Genomic DNA, 24055 nt, shown 5'->3' on the forward strand with positions numbered 1-24055 from the left:
TCGTATGTGCATATATTTTAGTCCATGTTTTTCATGGATTGTTCCATTTAGAAACAGTTTGCAGCCATGACCATTAACAGAAAAACTGCACAAAATAGGTATTCACACTTTAAAAACACATATTGGAACTAAGTATGTGTTCTCTTTAGAAGAATCATTTTATCTGACATGCCCCAACAACTTTTAAACACCATTTACTATCTAACAACTACTAACAACTACATGAGAGCATCATATTCCACATGTCTGTATCTTCTGAGGATGGCTATTATTTAAATAGTTCCCTGTTTTTGTTCAAATGTGCATAGATATCTGGTTCCTCGTCCAACAAATACGTTTTTTGAAATTGGTTTAAGATTTGATTCTGGCAACATTTTTTCGTTATTTTTAATTTTCTATTTTCTTTGCAATGAAACATCCAACCCAATTCCAGAAAAGAATGCTGCATGTATCTACTTCTATTCAATGTGCTATTAAAGACTTCTTCAAAAAAGACAAAACAGAACACTGGCAAATTGCCATTCCTTCTCCAAACCAAAAAAAGGACAAGCACATAATCTTTATGCCAAGTAAGGACACAGTATTCCTCACAGAGGACAGGAATAATGTTGCATCTTCCCTTATAAACTCTAAGCTCTATATAAGCCCCAGTGTACTTCAGTGCTCATCCAGATTAGTCCAAGTATGATAATCTCATGATTTGGGGAAGATTTTGTGGATAACAAACGTTGACAATTTTATGTTCTGTTATACAGTTTGGGCAGTGTTATTTTTAAAGTTATCTGAAACAAGCTTAAGCTATTTCACTTGAAAGCAGAGCTAAGTGCATTGAAATTAATGCTATCTTAATTTTAATGAAGAGAAGAAAACAATAAATTTGTTTTCCATTTTGCAGAAAATCTGCTAGTGGGTTGACATGAACATAGAAGTGTGTTCCAGCAGATTTTAAATTACTTTACAATATCCCTTTTACACCACTAATATTTTATATTCAGTCTATTTCTCTGACTCTAGAAGGGAGAATATTAGAAATGAAGAGCAAATGCTTATTTGGATTTAGAGATTAGAGACAGAAAGTTTCTATCATGAAGAATGAAAATGAATCAACGATATGGTTTGGTTCTGTGTCCCCACCCAAATCTTATCTCAAATTGTAATCCCCATAAGCCCCATGTGTTGAGGGAGGGACCTAGTGGGTGGGGATTGGATCATGGTGGCGGTTTCCCCCATACTGTTCTCATGAGAGTGAGTTCTCATGAAATCTGACGGTGTTTGACAGTTCCTCCTTTACACACTCTCTGTCTCCTCTGCCAACATTTAAAACGTGCCTGCTTCCCCTTCCGCCATGACTGTAAGTTTCCTGAGGCCTCCCCAGCCATGTGGAACTGTACGTCAATTAAACTTCTTTCCTGTATAAATTACCAAGTCTTGGGCAGTTCTCTATAGCAGTGTGAGAATGGACTAATACAGTCAACAAGAAGCCACTCTTATTATTTTCCTAGAAAAGAAATAACAGAAACTATTGTGACACAAAACTATTCGGATATCTCCTGGATTATTTTAAGAACATTTCAATATCTGTTCCATGAATTGTCTTCTTCACATGCAGACAGCTAATTTAAGGTATCCTGTCTTGGTGCTGAGCCCATTGAAATCTGAAAAACAATGTGCCAAAGGCCTCTTCTCTACATTGTTGAGTTCCCTGGCATATAGACCTGGCTCTAATTGATAGGCCATTGTCTCCTGTTAAACATAAACAATTTCCCTAAAAACTAACAGCAGGCAAGGTAATTCTTTGACCTTGTTGAAATAAGACAGAAATAAGACCTTTCCATAGTTATAATCAGAAAAAAAGAACACTGTTCAAATCATCAAAATGACAGTCTTCCACCTCAGCCAACCTTAGTGAATAGTATTTCCACACTAATTATATAGGTATATTCCATTCCCTCCACCTTCTAGAAAAAAAACTTTAAGATATCCAATCATAAAACTGCTCTAATTTTCTGACAGCACCCAGTCCAGAAGAAAATTGTTTCCTTGAACCCCTCCCCAAACCATCTCATACAGTCGAATTCCTATATCAAGACTCTCCTGACACACTTTTCCTGAGATCACAGAGTCCCTCATCATATGCTGTCTCACTCATTATCACAAGTTAATAAATCTAACTTTGTTTAACAGAAATTGTGTTCCTGAAAATCTTTGGCTGGAGGCAACAGAAAGTAAGATATTTAAGAAAATAAATACCATACTTTATCAACTGGGCATATACATACAGTGAAGTGTCAAAAGGTAGTAATTTTGACATGACTTTTAGTCATTTGAGTTATAATTAAGTAGTCATTTAAGTCATTTAATTAATAGTAAGTGATATTTTCCTTTCCTCCTAACAGTTCTAGCAGTTTGGTTTTTAGCTCCATCGCTTCATTTTATACACACATACACACACACACACACACATGCACACACACACACACACATGCACACACACACACATTATTACATGATGTCCATACCCCCCATGCTCTCTGGACATCAAATAATAAAACCCTTTACGGGTTCTGTGCTCTAGTTATTACAATACAAAAGGAGGTCAGGTCTTCAGGTTATGTGAGGCAAAGGGGTCACACAGTTAAAGGCAATCGTGATTTATGCTTTATATAAAGCATGTCCTTACATCTGCAGCAGTCTCTTTTAGGATGAGACTTTGTGAAGTTAAATATACTTGTTTCCAAATACAGCATTTATTGTAAAAGTAGCATAACCATAAAAGATGACCTGAAACACATTACAGGCCTTTTAAATACATTTCTTAAAAATAATGAGTCATTATGTAATCAGCTCATTCTTCAATAGAAAATGTGCTAATAACAGAAAATAATGAATAACATAATTATTAAATCCCACTATGCTAAGAAAATCTTCCACATAGAAAGTGAATTTCCCTAATACATTGATATTAGAAAAATCGAGTATCCTGGATAATTGGCTTAAACACCATAACATAACTTCTATATTAAATTAGCAAATACATATTGTGGCTATACTCTAGTTGCCTGGTTATTTTGAGTGACACAAGCCAGACCTCAACAAAACTTTTACTTTCTCTTGGCCCAGTGAACACAGCACATTTTAGAAACTATAAAGAATACACTGAGCTGTGATAAATCTATCAATGTACTGTTACTACTTTGTAGATCTTTAGGAAATGAAGCAATAAGAAACTTAAAGCTCCAAGTTATAATTAGGAGGCATATTGAAAAAATGAGATGACCCATCATATTGCTAAAACTGAAAATCACTTTGACTAAATGTTTAAAGAACAATTGGGTTTATATACCATTAAATATAATCTATTCGGTAATACCAGCTTAGAACATTGCCTGGCACTTAATAAGAATGCAATGGATTTTAGCTGTTGTTATTGTTGTTTTGATTTTTCAAAAATGGATCATTCTTTAGTAAGGCAGACCTATTTTGAATTCCAACTAGCCTTTCTCCTTATTAGTTCTCTGGTTTTATGTAGGTTATCTGGTTTTTCACTCAGTTTGTTCATTATTAAAATGAAGATAATAATACCTCATAGGGTTATTATGAAAATTAGCAATAATACATGGAAAGCACCTAGCACAGTGCTCAGCATATTAAATTTTCAATAAATGGTTGTTACCACTAATATAGTGATGGTTATACAAAGTCACTGCAAAAAGAACACTCAGTTAAATTTATTCTGGATAATTTATCTTTTAGGGGGTCATTAATTAGGACTGAATATTATTATTAATTATAAACCAACCTCATCTTGACTCTACAGCAGATATGAAAAAAATGTAGTTCTTACTTTAGGAAACCATAATTATAGCAACTCAAAGAGAGACAAAAACATTTCCTCAAATGAGAAAAATATACGATATCTGAGATAAAGTGCCTCAGCATTTACGCCTGTCCTATTTTTTCATTGCAGAGAGCTTTCATTTTGCAAAGCTTTTTTATGAATGTTATTTTTGATCATAAAAGACTTTATGAAGGTGATGTTTTATAAAAGACAGATGGCTGCCTGGATCTCATAAAGGAAGTTAGGTTAGAGAGAAAAACACACATTTTTTTCTTCTCTTTTCAAGTACATTAAAAATATATTAATAAATAAAACTTAAATGATCAATGTGACCTTAAGAAAATACACAAAAATATTGAACTGTCAACTTTATAAAATAAATATGCAATTCTTGAGATAATCACTTCTGAATTATTAAGCAAGGGGTATCAGAAGTAACTATCAAGTCTAAGAGGATATAAAGAAAACTGGGTGGGTGAGTAAATCACTCAAAGATTAGGTATACTCAACCAACTTAAAATAAGTGTTAAGCTTATAATGAATTATATACTCAGTTTATTTATCAAAAATTCCAAATAATTTGACCTTTTTTTTACTATTATGAGACTTCATTTTGACATTGAGCCTATAGCTCAAATTAGGATTAACAGGCATATCTTCTTGTTTTTGTTAAGGAGGATGTGATTTAGAATTGCACATTTAGTAATTCTAAAATGATAATTTTAAAAATTGTTACTAACACAGCTCAAATAAATACAAACAACTTTTTAAAGAGTCTAAACACACACTTCCCACTGTAATACTAAAATACAATCAGTCAATTAAAAAAATGTAAAAAGGATAAGAACAAGAAATGTGTATCCTCAAAAAACACTCACTTAATAAACTCATAAGGCTTATAAAATAATACACCATATTGTAGTAAAGTTTTCAAAAGTTTGGTAAGAAGAGTAAGTGTAATCACAGAGGTGATGGCAGTGATCACCATGAGTTCAAATTATTAAGAAGTGGTGGATATGGGACTTAACATAAAAAGACCTAAATAACTGAAGATGAGTTAAGAAACCAAGAGTAGTTATGACGGAGACAAAGATGTGATTTAAGAATGGAAGTTCAGGAGGCAGTGAGAAAACCAACCTGACTGAAGTTGTATAGGGACTGGTGAGTAAGAATCAGTGAACTGGATTATAGGGTAGCTTTAAAATTAGATTTACTGTAGGCCTCATGCATTCTTGAAAAGGCAGGTAAGGATGAAAGCAGTGCTTTAGAAAAATTATCCTATTAGGGCTAGACAAATTGAAAGTATCAGTCAATTTTTAACAAGAACTCTGGCTATGCTCCCAAACTTCAAGTTTATTTTAAAATTTGGGTGGAATCTCCATAGCTGTTGATTCAAATATTAGCCTTCATTAGGCTCTGGCATTTTTTTTGCACCTTATTATAAAATCTAATGAATGAATGTCCTATTTGAAAAATCTAAAATGTAAGATAAGATATGGTATGGAAACAGATATTTACTGAACATCTGCTCTGCCAGGCATTATGCTAACTGTATATTATCAATTATCTCCAATTCTCAAAATGTCTCCTCAATGTAAAGCTGAGAATAGTAACAATTACAATATTTCTACAGCTGAGCTATATAAAATTGCCCATAGGACTTTTTGACCAAAAGTTTAATTGGTTCAATCTAATATATGCCAGTAACTAGAGTAAATTATACATATATAATATGACATTTAATCCTCTCAGCAATTCTATAATATTGTTTTATAGCTGAGGAAAGTAGAGGTCAAAGTGTAACTTGTCCAAGGTCAAATAGAAAATAAAGGGCTGAATGAATATTTGATCTGTTGTTTGTTTGTTTATTTATTTATTTATTTTGAGATAGCGTTTCCCTCTTGTTGTCCAGGCTGGAGTGCAGTGGCACCATCTTGGCTCACTGCAACCTCCGCCTCCCAGGTTCAAGAGATTCCCCTGCCTCAACCACCTGAGTAGCTGGGATTACAGGCATGAGCCACCATGCCTGGCTAATTTTGTATTTTTAGTAGAGACACGGTTTCACTATGTGGATCAGGCTGGTCTCGAACTCCTGACCTCAGGTAATCCTCCTGCCTTGGTCTCCCAAAGTGCTGGGATTATAGGCATGAGCCACTGCACCTGACCTTGACCTGCTTTATTTTTATGTAATTCCATTTCTATCACACATGTCTCAAAACCCACTTGCAAAAGTCAAGTGAAACATTTTGAAATGAGGATATATGTTTATATATTCATATATGTGTATGTTTAAATCCACAGTAAGATTTTGTGTTTATGTGTAGATATCTATTATCCACATATTTTTATATGAATGTGCACATTCTGTCTCAAACACACACACACACAAACACACAACACTGACATCCTTTCCTTTGATAATATTTTCCCCTTGAAATGTCTCCTAAATTTTATACAAATTTTATACTTCCTGTAGGATTATCTTGAGGATATTTATAGTGCTTCAATGAATAGTCCTTTCTTTATGATTGCAAGCAGTACATAAAAAGATAAAAAAAATTTAAGTAGAAATCCTTGTGGAGATAAAAAGTACATAATATAGTTTGGCAACTAATTCATTTTTTTAATCTTAATGATAATGTATTAGCTCCTGAGTTATGATTATCTATCAAAGAAATAATTCCATTGTTTCAGCTGTAGGCTATATCTACAAACTGCCAGCATTAATGATCAACTCAGTAGGAAAGGCAAAAAAAAATTTTTTTAAAAAAACACCCCAAATAAAAGTTGTCTGACTGAATACCCAACTTTCCAGATGAGATCAGCACATTCAGGGTGGTATGGCCATAGACTGAACCCCTGACTTTTCAATTGGTTATGTTGGATTGCATATCAGTCTGGATGGCAGTGGATCACTACAGAGAAACTAATTAGATACCATCTAATTGACTGATAAGTGCTCAAATTAAGCAACTCAAACATTTTATGATCAACTTCTGACTAGATACAATGTGCTTTAAAAGTCTTTGAACACAATCACAGTTGATTTACTATATTTTTCATGGAATACAAGCTTTAAGTATTAAATATTTAGCTACTTTATATTAAAAAGGTGAAACGCTAAGTCATACATTATGTAATGGGTAAAGCACCTGTCCATCATCACATTTTCATATAATTTTTGCAAACTTAATTTAGTAGATTATTGGTCTTGTGACATGCCCATGGAATTAGTCTAAGTTATATGAGGCAGAATGTGTTTTAATGAGACTATGGTCATAGCAGATAAAAGGATGTATCATTATAGATAAATAACCATTTTCTTATTAATAATGGAACACAATTGATTAAGGATTTAAAAAAAAAATAAAGAAGAGAAACACCTCTGTGAAACCTTCTGAATGTCTTTTCAAAAAGTTAAGCTTATGAATACAGAGCCCAGAACAAAGGACCCTAAAATTGAGACTATACATAAATTATTCCACAGCAGTAAAAGCTATGAACTTAATGATCTGGAATAGTCACTTAAAACTGTAAGATTCTAGAATAGACATAGTTTTGAAACAAGAGTATAAATGAATGCGTAATGTGATCCAAAGCATAAAGATACTGAATGCTAATTTTAGAAAGGTTCACAGCAGGTCGAATAGATTAAACATTTTGTATAGGAAAAAAAAATCTATTGATGTCTCAAAATTACATGCAATAAAGTATGAACAGCTGGTTCTCTTTTATTGGTTTTCATGCAAAAATGATTATTTTCCACTGGGTAATTACTGACTGATTTATCTCCTATATCCATTTGCTCACATTTTAATGTCCCTGAATACTTAGAAGAGGTCATCTTTTGCAAGGAAATGTGTTTGAAATGCTAAAGTTACTGTGATTATACAATTTCCAAATTTAATACCTTTTCAATCATTGGTTAAATATATATTACATTCAATTTTTTCCAGGACAAATTAAACAGTACCAAATGAAACAGGAACTCTCAGATAATACCAACCGTGATAACTGAGCACAAAAAAGCCACTTGTTGTGAAATCACTGTGGAATTTGATTAGAATCTGATTTGAAGTACTGTAGACTGATTCCAAAGCAGTATTGCCACTAAACTGACCGATCTGAGGTGAATTTTGATCTGGTCCATCCCTATGAGACAAGGATTGGGAAAGGAGGAGAGATCGAGATTGATTTTGGAAGTAGTTTTGAACCAAGTTTAATAAGGGTATTGCATATATTTATATTCTAATATATCAATAATAAAGATGCAGAAAGCTAACCAATGAGTGCAAATAATATATATTAATAATAATCTATGTAGGTGACCACATATTTTTAAATGTAAAGTATAAAAACAGATTACATTTTTGACCTAAATGGAATGCACTCATATTAGTTATAATTAATACATTGTTTTTGTTTTTTTAGCAAAACTCTAGTGCTTTTAAATGCCTGAGGTTTGCCCCCTTTTATTTTCTTCAGCAAGTCTTGAGAATCACAGACTGTTAAAGTTACAACTCTTAGAACTCAGATGAACAAATTATCAGTTGTTAATTATTAATTCAGACACTTTCTTTAATATATTTGTATTTATTTATTTGTTTGTTTAGAGACAGGGTCTCACTCCATTTTCTATGCTGGAGTGCAGTAGGATGATCACAGCTCACTGCACCCTTGAACTCCCAGACTCAAGGGATCCTCTCACTTAGCCTCCTGAACAGCTGGGACCACAGGCGCATGCCACCATGTCTGGCTAATTTTTTATTTTTTCTAGAGACAGGGTCTCACTATGTTGCCCAGGCTGGTATTGAACTCTTGGGATGAAGTGATGCTCCCACTGTGGCCTCCCAAAGTGCTGGAATTGCAGATGTGAGCCACTGCACCCAGCCTTAATATATTTTAAATAAAGATGTTTCAATTGACAAGACTGTAATACAATTAATTTTTATGACAGGAATCCACTAGTTATATCAAATAATTATAATGTCTTAAATTCCACTGACTTTTGTTAATAGAGAACTTCCATATCGTAAACTTAGTCTGTTAACTCCCTGTTTTAGCACATTAATTTAATAATATCTTTAAATCTTGTTTTCACCTATGAAGTCTTTATTCCACAATGTTTACCTAGTTCGTGGCACAAATAAGCCAAAATCTATTTCTCTTGTGTGTGAAATTCTACAAGACACATACTGTCAGTCTCAGTTACTCACCTCAATTCAAATATCAGATGACAATTTGTAACAGAGTATTGTGATATATTTTTATTTCAACCTTGTTTTACTGTATACATAGTTGAATAAATCAATAGCAATAGTCCTGACTTACCATACAGTAATGAAATCATATATTGGTTCTGTTTGAAGGACAGTAAAATTGATGTAGATGCCATTCCCAGGGGGTACTCTTACAAGCCAAAAACAATCTTGAAAGTTTGGATATTCATCAGGATACCCAGGAGAATAAATGGTGCCATTCATTGCAGTTATATTCCCACCACAAAGAGCTATGGAAAACATAACAAAACAAAATAATATTTAAAAATAACAATAAACTGACTATGGAGAAAAAGGCAAACATTTCAAGTATCTTAAGCATTATGAAACACATTTATGCTTTGTTTTTACTTCAGTTGAGGCATATATAATGAAGTTGGCAACAGTGCACAAAATACAGTCAACTTTATATTTCCACATGAGTTATGCTAAATAATTATTAATGATCACTAGATTAGTAAATTACATTGTCTTCTCTACTATTTAAACATTTTATATCAATGCAAAGACTTTAACTTTCATCTGCCTCTTACTATGTGTACATATAAGGCCTTACAAGAGGTTCGAAGCCTTTTATTTCAAAGGTTTTTCTAGAGGAAAGGAACTCAGTAGCAGTATCTGGGTTAGTGGTTTATATAAGAATGACTTAAATGCATACAAACCCACATGCACCCCCTTCCCTTCCCCACACACATAAGAAAAACTCTAAAGTGTGAATCAACTATTTTTTTCACTCCCAGTAGGAAAGGTTAGGACTCCTGCCAATAATGATAAAATTGTTATTCATTATAGAGACTTAGGGGTTTAAAAAATATCTTCAGCTGAGAGACTATATATTTAGCATGCTATTGGAAGAGGAAGACAAGTGAAAAGTGCCAAAACAATATTAAAAACAGATGATATCACCTAAAAGATAGTTTCAAGTTAGAAGCATACCTTCACACCTTGGAAGTGGATGATTCCAGTTACGACTGACACCATGAAGGCATGTGAGAGCTGAATTTCCAATTAATGTGTATCCTGGGAAACATTCAAATGAAATGGTTTGACCCACAGTAAAATCATTACCAATTACAAAACCATTTCGAAACGGGCGTGGATCAGGACAGCTTTGCAACTGATAGGCTGGAAAGAGGAAAAAGAAAGATGTTTTTTCTTTCCAAATTTCAGAGGCCACAGATAGGGTACTAGAGCAATTTTGCAACTTACAAATAGATGTGATGCTACTTGCAGTTGATTATAAATAGCAATTCAGGTTTATTATAAATGCTGTCAATGACCTGTGACAAAAATTTCTTTTCATGTCTACAATTTTCATATTTAGAATGTTAGCACAATTCATAAAAATGCATGCTTTCTTCATCTACTTGTGCAACCCAACTGAATTAATGTTTCAATGAAAATGTACACTCTTCTTAAAGCTACAATTTTAGTCGAATATATTCTGATTCTCTTCCATAGAATGCAATTGCTCCTTGATTATAAGTACACAGAATGCAGTAAGAATATGTATAAGCCTAATTCTGAGTCTTTTTACAGTTTGTTTTACTAATTGCTTTTCTACAGATCACAATATACTTCTGTTGAGTTAATTTAAAAGAAGTTAGCTTGTAAAATAAAGCACTGGAAAAAATTTCATTTTAATATAAAATAAACTTTGTACTTCAGTTATGGGATAATTTTGGCAATGCAGTATAATTGCTTGTTTATTTGTTCATACTTCTCTTGCTCTACATTTTGTATGAGGTCTTGTTTGTATTATCATCATATCTCAAAGCCTTGGCTATTGCCTTTCACAGAGTAGGTGTTAAATAAACATTACTAAATAAATGTTAGAACTATGAGCAGGGCCTATACTCATATAATACCAATATTTGAAACTTTTTTATTAAGAAATTCAAAATTGTATTCTAATTAGTAAAATTTAAATTGCTGAAAATCAAAGACTACTTCCCTACCTAACCATTCAAATTTTATATTCCTCAAATAAAAAATTACATTTGAAGTTGAATAAATTATCCTGTTGTTTATTAAAATATAACTCACATTTTTAGGACTAAAGGTTTCAGAATTAATGAACAAATTCTGTAAAATGTTAAGTGCTTTTATTCTTAATGTGTCCTTTTCATTTTAATTAATATTCAACGCAAAAAATATTCTGCACAAAAATATATTAGAAAGCGTTACCATTCCAACTTAAGACAGATGTGTATTAGGAATGGATCATTAGGAGTTGGAATATATTATTCTATTAAACATACCCTTTCAGTTTCTACTCCATGCTTTTTAGTTTAATGAGTATAGAAAATAGATTTTAAGCATTCAGGAGAAAGTTCCCATTCTAATGTTATATACAATACAATGAGGCAGGAGAATAGGGCTGAAGGCAGGGAACCTAAGGCTATCCAACGCAGACTTCCTCAAACTAAATTGAAAGGAAAACCCTAACTTTACTCGCCTAAGTAACAAAAGGACCAGAGGCAACTCCATCTGCAAACCCCTCACCTTTTCAGCCCGGCAGATGAGAAATTGGCTGTTGGCAACCAATCAGACTGAGTCTTCGTTTGCATAGAAGTGTAACTTTGTAACTTCACCTTAGCCTCTGATTGGTTGCAAAAAGCAATTGGTTGTTTTTTGCAAGTATAATACAGAAAGCAATTGGTTGCTTTTTGCAACCAATCAGATATTTGCACAGGAGTGTGACCTTTGTAACTTCACTTCAGCTTCTGGATGGCTGCTTTCAGATCAGACTCATTGCAGGCTACCACTTCATTTACATGAGGTGAGCATGAAGTGGCCAGTGGGAAACTTCTGGGGGTATTTGGACCCAAAAAGATTCTGTATCTGGGCCCTTGAGCCACTGATCGGCCTGCTCCCACACTGGGAGTGAACTTTCGTTTTCAATAAATCCCTGCTTTCGTTCTTTTGTTGCTTCATTCTTTCTTTGCTTTGCTGGGCGTTTTGTCCAATTCTTTATTTAAAAAGTAAAGAACCTGGACAGCTTGCAGTCACAACCTTGTACCAGTGACAAACAGGACTTACCAAACTTAATAATCTTGTCAGTAATAACATTAATTTTCAAACTGATTCCATCAGTAGAAGGGTACACTTAATTGTACAGTATAATTTTTCCAAATTCAGAAAGTTCTGAAAATTTAACCACAAAATCAATCCAAAAGTAATATTGACTCTGTTATATATATATGTTAACTATTTCTTTAAAATGCACTAGGTTAGCTACATAGATGTAGCACAAAATGAAACCATTTTAAAACTCAGTGTGATTCACAAATAACATCTCCTCATCATTGTAATACATTATGGCTCATGTTAATAATATGCCAGTAACAGTGAAAAAAATTTATATCTTTTACACTTTTATTATGTCAATAATGAATTATTTTTCAAGAATATATTAACTGAAAAAAATCAGAATTAATGAAGTTTGAATTCTAGTTTCACATCATTCAAATAAGAATATTATTTTTGAGAGGGAGAGGGAAAATGAGAATAGGAAGGCAGCAGGTGTAGTCAGGTTTAAGGTGCATGGCAAAGAACTTGGCATAAGGCCATGTACACTTGCTAAAGTGTATCACAAATATGGCTCTGAGTCTTCTAGCAGCAAAGAAGAGAAACTCAATCAATTACCTGATTGTTATAAAAATAATTACTTTCCTTGTAAGCGTGGTAAATTCAATGTGCTGGGAGGTGATTGAAATGACTCCTATTTTATAACAGTGATAATGTGTAATGTAGTGTTCTTACATTATGTATGCAAGTATAATACAAATTATAATTATTTCAGATCCATGTAATTTGATATTTAAGACCTATCTCTATCTTACCTACTTTCAAATTTCCTTTCTGGTAGATACTTTAGCAAATATTTATTGTGCTTACGGATCTAGGTACTTATGATACATCAATGAACAACCCAATTCCCTGTTCTTGAGGAACTCAGATACAAAAGCATTACATAAAGTCCTTCAATAATTAGGGCAGAGATGTAATAAAATTTTAGGTTATTTTGATTAAAAATTTCAACTTTTAGAAATACACTTTACTATGTAAAATATCATCATAATTTTAATATTCAATTTTAACAGAATATATACATATAAGACATGAAATAATAGCTAAAATGTACTGAGTAATTACTAATGATGTACATCATGGAATATGCCTTACATACATTTTATAATAAAAAGTTCAATACAACTTATCTGAAAGTTAGTATAATTAACTCCATTATGCACGTGAGCAAATGGAGAGCAAGGCCGAGGCCACATTAGATAGAATAGGAAGAATCAACATTTGAGCCTAGGTCTACTTATGCCCAAACCCTTCACTCAAAAGAGATAAAAATTTTGCTCAAGGTTATGCAGCAGTTCTGTTTGAGAGATAGGTCTAATATAACATGATTATCAAAGTATTTATATTCTCATGACAATAGAACAAAATGAAGGAATGTCGTATTAGTCTATCACTATAAAGTAAAAGAAAATTTTACATAATACATTATATGAATAATACAAAATATATTTTCAATATATTCCTTTTAATATAAAAGCAAAGATAAATCTTTGCTGTCCAGCTGGACTTGTTTATTTGCCATGCCTTGCTTAATTTAATTGTGTATTAACTTAAGACTAATTCAATCCTGTTTCATGGTTAGGATTTTCAAAAGTCTCGGAGAGACATGATTCTCCCTATGTCCCCCATTCTCCAGAGAGTTGCATTGCTCTAGAAATCTTCCTAATTGAAGCTCACCTTGGCTTAAGTATTTTTTTTTTTCTTTCTAAAGCAGAATACAGAAAATAGACTCAGTTAAATATTTCTAATAGCTGATTTGGGGTTATATAAACTTTCACTTCTTATTATTTCTCTTACCTTGGTATACAATATGAAACCCTTGTTTGTTTTGTGAATAGTCACTGTGAAAATACAAGCTGGTTTCATGGGTGGTACTGAATAAGGAAGATGGTATTTGAGGACCACTAAGCCGGCCAATAACAGTACTAGTTTCTGAGGATCCACTTCGTACTTCCAAATAATCATGTATGGTTTCTGTAGAAAAATTTACAAACTGGAGATGTACACCTGAAGAAGAAAACAAACATAATGCTACTTTATTTGTTTTACCAAATTAAACATAAATATACACACACACAAAGTCAAGAGGCATAATCTCAAGATCTGAGTCATGGATTTGCTGTGTGCCTAGGACAGCTAACTTTGCTAAGGTTCAAAGTAAAAGAATACTGTTCTCACATGTCCATTATTAGTTAAAAGGAAAAATATTTCATTTCATTATAATGTCACTGTATGGAAAATGATCCAAAAAAGTGGCTTTCTTATTCTTTAATACCCTTTAAATTACATAAACTAATTTTTAGAGGAAAAGGCCACTTTTAGCCTAATTTGTGTTATGTAAAAGGTCAATCTAAGGTTGAAAATAATTGCAAATTTGTAATATACTAACATAGATTTTGCAATTGCATTAGAAGTTATTCATTCATAGGAGAGAAATTAACTTCTCAGAAATATAACTTGTATGTAATTTTAAGGATGCTCTTTATGCAAGCTTTTATATAATAACCAGTAAAATCTGGTGATCATTGTTATATGTGGTCATATTGCAATGTAACCTCAATATCTTTATAAGCATAACTAAAATATGAGACAGTGAAATGTCTCCGGGATAAAAAAATCTTATAGTATGTTTGCTTAATTGATTTAACACTCAATTTTAGTAAATTTGATGTTTTTCTTACTATTACCACTCTCCAAATTATTTATAATAAAATCTGATATGCAGTGAATGTTTTAAGTTATTTATATTTGCTGTGCATTATATATATTACCTGTCGTAAGTGATTTATATATGCTAACTTATTTAATTCTCACCATTTCATGAGAATGAGGAAAGTGAGTCACAGAGAAGTAAAACACGTGTAAAGTTTACACAATGACCCAGTAGGCTTGAACTGCAAACCGAGGCATTCAGACTCTTAGGCTTATGATATTAATAATTACACTGGGGCTCCAAGTAAATGCACATCATGTTACTAAATGATTTTTTAAAGAGTCCCTTGGACAAATAAGTTTTGGAAATACTTAAAACAGGGTTTAAAATATTAAACAACTTTCTATAAAATTAGATTAACTTCTTAGAACTTTGAGGATGCTACCTTAATATGTGAAGACCCAAGATGTGCACCTTTTGTTTTTATTTTTAACTGAGCACTTTTATTACACGGCACCTTTCTAAAAATTGTTTCATACATTCTTGAACAAATGTTTCTTTACCTCTTGAAATGTATTTTTTATTTAAAAAAATTCATATGCTGTTTAAATACATTGGATCTAATATTTGATTTAATCAAAACTCAAAGAAAACGGTGTGCTTATTAAAATGTAATCAAATAAATTTCATTTATAGAGATATATACTCAAGTTTTAATAAAGTTGGTTTTCAAAAACAAGAATTAGCCAGAAATTGAAGATAGTGTTATAATGAGACTATTGAAACTATTTTTAATAATTTGTTTTAAAATAATTCATTTAGCTATACAAGCTACAGTGACTAGTGAAAGACATGTGGAAGAACCATGCTGGTTCAATCTGTTGTTCATTTACATCAGTATTCTACCAATGGACATAGAAGTTCACTACAACTTTGAACTTAGAGTTTCCACATTTTAGCCAAGATGATCCTAAAAAGGACTTCTAAACAGAAAGTCCCCCAGTAACCTTCTCCAATAACCGCCTCCTCTCCCACCTCAAGCCAGTCACACAGTGTTCAGACATGTTTAATTTTTTTTCGTTTTCTCACCTGCGTTTTTCTACTTGTCACCTTGTTTACCTAGAATTTCTTTCACACTCCCTGCAGCAGACTGACATTCTTTGCTGGACTGATTTTTACTTATCTTTTTGTTTTTTTCATTTCATTTAATCATTTATTTATTTTTTAGGGACAGGGGTTGCCCAGGCTGCTCAGTGGCATGATCTAGCTCACTGTAAACTCAACTCCAGGACTGAAGCAGTCATTCTGCCTCAGCCTTCTGATTAGGTGGGACATACAGGTGGGCTCCACCATGTGTGGCTAATTTTCTTTTTTTTTGAGACGGAGTCTTGTTCTATCACGCAGGCTGGAGTGCAGTGGCAAGATCTTGGCTCACTGCAACCTCTGCCTCCTGGGTTCAAGCAATTCTCCTGCCTCAGCTTCCCGAGGAGCTGCGACTACAGACGCTTGCCACCATGCCTGGATAACTTTTCGTATTTTTATAGAGATGAGGTTTCACCGTGTTAGCCAGGATGGTCTCAGTCTCCTGTGATCTGCCCGCATCAGCCTCCCAAAGTGCTGGGATTACAGGCATGAGCCACCGTGCCTGGCCTGTTTACTTATCTTTAAAGCTAAAGTTCAAGCATCACTCCCTCTGTCAAGACTTTACTGCATTTCCTGTACTAGACTGATGTCCATTCTAAGTACAATCCTGTGCTCCTTAGTTATACTGTATCAAAATAATACATTTTACTGTCTCCTTATTATGACTGTAACTTATTTAAAGAAAAATGTAGTCTGCATTGCCATACATTTTATCTCCAGCACTTAGCAGTATCTGGAGTATAATATACACTCAGTAAATATTTGTCAAAACAGAGTTATCTGTTAATTTACGTAAAACATTTAAATATGCTTTTATACTCTGAGGTTGCAGATGCTTACTGGGTAGTGAGATACCTAAGTTCAGTGTTCAATAGGTGACATAGTAAAGAATTTCCTAATTACTCTAAAACCACCTGGTTTGTGCTTCAATAAGTATCTATTCATCCTAGTCTTCTGTGATTTAATGAACATGTGTACCCTCAATCAAGCACTTCTTTTAGTGCATTTATAAACTCGTAGGGTCTGCAAAAGCTGTAAGAGAGTATATTAGTGATGTAAGGGTAAGAATTTATTAAATATGATATATGATGTAATGTATCTAAAATATTGGGAACGATTACATTAAAATTAGGAAGGTATTATAGTGATTTATATTTAATCCTAATATTTTAAAATTTATACTACTTTTTAAAAATAAAATCTGATTTACTTATAAAGAAAATGGGATGATTCAATAGATTACTAGAATATAATAACTGTACTACTTGATTACAGCAATAAGAAAAGAGTTATTAAAACAATGTACATAAAATTTAGGTTGAATTTATCATTATTACACATACCTAATTCAGAGTATATCCATACCTAACATAGTGACTGAAAAATAGTGTAAGTTTGTCTATCTATCTCAATCTATACATCTTGATATATACTTATAAAATGCCCTTGCACACTGTTGGTGGGAATATATATTAGGACAGACATTATAGGAAACAATATGGAGGTTTCTCAAAAAAATTAGAAATAGAACTACCACATGCTCCAACAATCCTACCACTGGGTATATGTGCAAAAGAATTGAAGTCAGAATCTTGAAGAGATATTTTCAGTCTTGTGTTTGTGTTTTTGCAGCATTATTCACAATGGACAAGATACGGAGTCAACCTAAGTGTCCATCATCTGATGAATGGTTAAAGAAAATATAGTATATATACACAATGAAATACTATTCAACCATAAAAAAACAAGGGAATTCTGTCATGTACAACAATATGGATGAATCTGGAGGGCATTATGTTGAGTGCAATAAGTCAGGCACAGAAAGACATATCACATGATCTCATTTACATGTGGAATCTGAAAAAACTGAACTAAGGAGTAGAAAGTAGAATGGTAGTTACCAGGGTGTAAGAGAGAGGGAATAAGAAAATGTTGGTTAACGGGTACGAAATTTCAGTTACACAAAAGAAGTAAATTCATTGTACAACATGGTAACTATAGTTATTAATAACATATTGCACTCTTGAAAATTGCCAAGAGGGTTTTCAGTATTCTCACCACAAAAAAAATTCAAGGTCATGTGTTAATTAACTGGTTTAGCTCTTCCAAAATGTATACATATTTCAAAACATCATGTTGTACATGATAAATATGTACCATTTTTATTTGTTAATTAAAAAATAATAAACAAATTAGAGTTAAAAAAAGAAAATGTCCATATACCTTCAATTTTCCAAGTACTTCATGTGAAATGTATTTGACTTAAGCAACAATTATTTAAATTTTACTCTTCAATTTACATAGCTGTATGTATTCCTTTTTTTTTTTTTGAGACAGAGTCTCGCTCTGTCGCCCGGGCTGGAGTGCAGTGGCCGGATCTCAGCTCACTGCAAGCTCCGCCTCCCGGGCTTACGCCATTCTCCTGCCTCAGCCTCCCGAGTAGCTGGGACTACAGGTGCCCGCCACCATGCCCTGCTAGTTTTTTTTTTTTTTTGTATTTTTTAGTAGAGACGGGGTTTCCCAGGATGGTCTTGATCTCCTGACCCGGTGATCCGCCCGTCTCGGCCTCCCAAAGTGCTGGGATTACAGGCTTGAGCCACCGCGCCCGGCCAGCTGTATGTATTCCTAAACTAAACTGAAATTTATGAAGATTGTATAAAGTCTTATTCAACATTGACATTTATTTTAAGGCTACATTTATAAATATTGAAAGCTCTTTCACGTGTTTTTAATACACATACCAAAACCTATGGGTAGTTTTATTGTCCATGTGCAATCTAAACTGCTGGGATAGTTTCCAGGAAACCCAGGACTGAGGATCACACCACTGAAGTCTGACATAGCACCACCACACTGAGCTGCAAAATGACAGAAATCCAAAGTAAACCAGAGTAGAGGAATAATTTACTGTACTAAAAAACATATTAAAATCATTTCACATTTTCAAGGCTCTGAGTTAAAACTGTTTGATATAACTTTGAATATTGTCAATGTTCATTCACTACACACTAGGAATTAAATATAATCAACAACAGATTTTCTAAAACAGCGTAAGAAGACATCATCCTTCCTTCCTCAGAAATAAATGTAAAGTAAATCAATTATTGCATAAAAGTAACAGATCATGCACAGTGAATGTAAACGAACAAAGACATGTCCTTTGCCACAGTGGGTACTTTATTTCTCTTTCTCAAGTAGTCCTAGAACTGTTTTCAATCATCCCAAAGATGATATAATTTAGAGTAAAATCAAGCCAACCACTTCAGCTCTAAGTACTGTACTCAAGAGGAAATCATTTTCACAACCTTCCCTCCTTTTCCTCTTTTTGTGAGAAGGCTCAATAAAGAATTTTAAGCAAAATGTTGGTTTCCATTCATATGTGAGAAGTTCACATGTTACACATTAGATATGGCCTTATTTTATCCTAAGAACCAAGACAAAAAAATAGAGAAGTAAAAATACGTAAAAAGATGCACACAAATTTGAGAATTTAGGGAGTTCATAAATGTGCTTGTTTTGGAATCCCTATGATACAGGTTTACTATCAATAAGGTAAGCAAAAGCTGTAAGACCAGAAATTTACTCAAGGTTTTTAAATATAGTTAGATAGAACTCTTGAGCATATATTAAAGGCAATTGCATTTCAGAAACCTATTCTTCCCTCTAAAGCACATTTTTATCATATTATTGTTAGATGAAGAATCGAATTTCATGACTACAAATGAAATTCAAAAGTTACCTATATAGAACACTTATTTGCAATGGCATCCAATTATTTCTTGCCAAGAGTAGCAACAGACAGATACTCAAATCTCAGGATATATATTTTAAAGGCAAATTCAGTGAGAATTTTATCAATGTTTTATACAATATTCAATAACAAGTTTGACAACTATCTTTTGCTATGTGAACTGAACACATTATGTGTCAAGCTGATTTTACTAGGGAGAAATATATAATCTTGGAGTCAACCTGCATATAAACCTTTCATGAAACTTGTGATTATAATCAAGCTCTAAAGATATGCCCATATGCTTTTTCATGCTTCTGAAATCTCAGTTAATTCACCCTCAAACCAAATCAATTTTCGACGAAGTTAGTATTTACCAGTTCATTTTCCTAAATTCAATTGTTCACACATATTCATCACAAAATCTGAAAATTAACGTATTGTAAAAATATTTTGGTCAATTAAATATTTTTAAAAATATTTCTGGCAATACACTTGTAGGTTTGTTTTGCTTTATTCTGAAATTTGAGTAAAAGGCAAGGACTATCTTTTATTTTCTTGCCTTCATAATTTCAAGTCTTTGAGCTGCTTATCGTCCTTCTAATTCTGTTACTTTCTATCGCTTTAAATATGAGCTGGAATTCCTGTCCTCTGCATTGATGGTCCCTCCTTTCAGGGTGAAAAATACCAAAACCAAAGGAGAAAAAGCAAAGAGAATAAAGAGTAAAGAGATAACAACAACAGAAGAAAAACAATGACAAATCATTAGACACATATGAAGAAGCATACCAAAGAATGCATCTGCCTTCAGCAATTTGTTCATGTCTATTTCCTCAGTATCTCTGCAATCTCAACACTCCTATGCCTTGAATAACAATTTTATATGTGTCATCAGCGGCTTCATGTAGACTCTTTTCTGTCCCATTACACTCTTTTTGCTAGGGACAACCATAGCTTAGTCTTCCAAAATAAAATGAACTTTTGTTTTTTCATCTTAGTTGTCTCTAATATCTAAAATCTCACATGAATTTTCCTTCTTTCAATCAAAATATCTGGGAGATGGTTTATTTTCCAGTTCACGAGGCTGTAGCCTTGTTATCTGATGACTAGTGTTTTAAGACATTCTCTGAATCAGCCTCTTGCTTTCAGCTTCTCGTTACAATATTGCTATTGTATTCCTGCTAATACTTTAATACTCTACCACATGTAGTACAAGCTTATTGTTCAGAAGTTATAAAATACAAAAAAAAAAAAAAAAAAGAGTAGAAAGGAATTTAAAATGGGCCAGGCACGGTGGCTCATGCCTGTAATCCCAACACATTGGTAGGCCGAGGCAGGCGGATCACCTGAGGTCAGGAGTTCGAGGGCAGCATGACCAACATGGTGAAACCCCATCTTTACTAAACATACAAAATTAAATAATAAAACAATTTTTCTAATTTAGTTGACAATATAAATGTAAACTTAATCAAGATGATTATTTACTAAAAGAAGTGGTAATTAAAAAAAATTGTATTTTATTTCTCTTTTACCCTGTCCTATGGTGCTGAGAAAATTGATTTTTTTAAAATAATAATAATTGATGCAAGCAATATAACAAAATGGGAACTGTTCTGTAATACTAGAGTGGTAATTAAATTGATACAACATTATGGAGAAATTTGATAATATTTATGAAAGGTTTTAAGCAGTTCTATTCAGAGACATAATTAATCTATTTAGGAAAAATTATAAGCAAACTATTAGAGCTGTGCTCTAATTATAATATGAGATGTGTTCATAATAAACATAAAACAAAAAAATGAGGAAGATAAAACGAAGCATGAATAGAAATAATTTGGAAGCAGCATCGAGTTACAGCAAAAATGTGGGTCTATACTTTCAAAGTACCCAAGTTTCCTTTTAATATATTCCATATCTTGACTGTCTGTCACCACTAAAGACATTTCGTGAGGTATCATACTCTCTTTGTTAGACACTTTAGATTCCTTATCTAAATTCTGGCTCAATAGCAAGCAATCGAAGATTTACTTATATTTCTGTTCAAAGGATATACTGAAAAAACTGTCTAGGAATTTTTTTGTCTTTTCTTAATTTCTACAGCTTAAGTCATCCATTGATATTGGAGTTGAGGATAAATAAAAATAAAATTTTTAAATTAAAAAAAGGAAGATGTGAAATATTTTCCTCAAAAAGTCATTTCCATAAGATCTGGTAAAAGGCAAACTATATGTTTGAAAATCATGATATACAGAATGAAACTTTAAAATCTGATGAAGCTTACAAATACTTTATAGTCTTTTAACTTACCTAAACAAATTGGGATTGGATAATTCCATCTTCTTACAGGTCCTGGCATACATGTAATGTGAGAGTGACCCTACATGAACAAAATGATGTGATTCAGTAAACATATATAAAAAGTTTAAATTTATTGTAGTATAGTCAATTATTATTATAAAAACAAGCTTAGGTATATGGTTTTATTTTTATACACATATTTACTTTTATGGAAATCTTAGCATGATTAAAGAAAGGTGATTATATACACCTATGATAAAATGTAAAATATAACTACTTGATATTGGTAGAAAAAATAATACTTCATATCATATAAGAATTGTGGTTTTAATATTTCCTATCACAATACATTTTACTAAGATACTGCAGTGACTATATAAGTGAAAGGGTCATATACATGGTGGTTTATAATAAATTGCTGTAATACCCAAAGTGAAATAGGTTAAAGAATAATTTTAAAATTGTTTCATAAAAATGTTAAAACAAGCCAAAGTATATTAACTTTTCTATTGAAACATAAAGTCCTGAAAGATTTGATTGTACTTCCGAGATTTATAATTTTGTGATACAACTTTAAAGACTATAAATTAATAATTTTTAATTTTGCTTTCTCTGAAGAATTTATTTATTTAATATGCGAAAGAGTATTTGCCTTAACTTTTTATCTTAATTGGTTTATTCTTTAAGGAAATTTTTATGCTATTATAAACCTGAGACCCTCAACAAAAAAAGTCAAAAAAGATCAACATAAATACATAAAATCAGAATATACATTGCAAATCCATTTCCTTAGCAAAATATACTTGTAGTAAATTTTCACTAATTTGAGAAATGTATTTTTATGGAAGTTTCATTCAGTACTTTAAGTAGCATTTCTTTTTATTTTCAAATTCTAAAAAATCCAGGAATTCAGTTGTTCACAATCCTATGTGAATAGAGACAAAAGTAAAGATTAATTTTTACTTTAAAAGTAAAGACTTTAATTTAGTTAATTAAAATCAAGAAGAAAGGACTTCCTAACTTTCCTAATTTTGACTCAAAATCAGTTTTTTTTACTTCCAAACAAAATAAATTTAGTCCATTCCAGCAATACTTCTCATGCGCACATTTTATTAACAAATTGAGCACCCTTTTGATTTAAGATGCAAAACAGGAACAGTGTTGTAAAACCCATGGCTTATCAATCATTGATTTGTAAAATATTCTGAAAGGGCAATGAAAATCAAAACCACAACTTTAAAATAGACTTACCTGAAGAGAATATCCTTGATCACACTGAAAAGATACCACATCTCCAACCATATATCTGTCTCCAATTTTAATTCCACTGCTAGGAGTTTGTGGTTCAGGACAGGAATCCAAACCAATTGCTAAGAATATTTAATGATAACAATTTAAGTACCTTTCAAGTGATAAATGCTCAAGTTATGCATATTAAGTTGCTAACATTGAATATCAGTGTCTTATCAAACTAGATACTACATTGAGACGTTGAGAATGTTCTGTGAACAAGATTTAACTGTAGATGCTAAGAGCAATGCACATTTGAACACCATTATAAAGTTATACTTTTTAAATTTTTACGGCACCAGTCATTAAACTAGCTGTGTGAATATACCTAAATCATGTTTTAACTCCAGGCCTAATTGTTTTATACTGTGAAACAAAAGTTAAAATTTCGGAAAAGAAAATTCCTACATGAAAATTAAAAAGAAGTTATTATGATAATAGAATGAAATAATACTTTAAAAACATTCTTAGCAAAAACTAAAAAAATTATTTGCCATTTTGTCTTCCTTGCTTAACTCTTTCTTCTTTTATTCTGAATCAGTTTTTAAATTCATGAGGTACATTTTGATGTAATTCTTATTATGTGTAAATTTTTAAAAATATAGTTATAAGTAGAACTTTTCTTTCTCTGAAGATATTATAATCAAAAAGGAGAGGCCAAGCGCGGTGGCTCACACCTGTAATCCCAGCACTTTAGGAGGCTGAGGCAGGTGGATCACCTGTGGTCA

The 24055-nt window shown here is 32.4% G+C and overlaps 1 protein-coding gene across 2 annotated transcripts in view; it reads right to left on the bottom strand.

Moving 5' to 3' along the window:
* Positions 1-24055, bottom strand: part of CSMD3 (CUB and Sushi multiple domains 3) — a 1254780-nt gene that overhangs the window by 109167 nt on the left and 1121558 nt on the right. For both annotated transcript variants that reach the window (XM_011934353.1, XM_011934352.1), the window contains 7 exons: positions 23289-23407; positions 22047-22116; positions 18748-18864; positions 14008-14217; positions 10054-10242; positions 9170-9347; positions 7845-7990 (listed from right to left, as the gene is read on the bottom strand). In XM_011934353.1, the coding sequence (XP_011789743.1) occupies positions 7845-7990; positions 9170-9347; positions 10054-10242; positions 14008-14217; positions 18748-18864; positions 22047-22116; positions 23289-23407 (1029 nt within the window). The remainder of the gene's footprint in view (positions 1-7844; positions 7991-9169; positions 9348-10053; positions 10243-14007; positions 14218-18747; positions 18865-22046; positions 22117-23288; positions 23408-24055) is intronic.

This window comes from Colobus angolensis, unplaced genomic scaffold (assembly GCF_000951035.1).
Source record: "Colobus angolensis palliatus isolate OR3802 unplaced genomic scaffold, Cang.pa_1.0 Scaffold134, whole genome shotgun sequence".
Lineage (NCBI taxonomy): Eukaryota > Metazoa > Chordata > Mammalia > Primates > Cercopithecidae > Colobus > Colobus angolensis.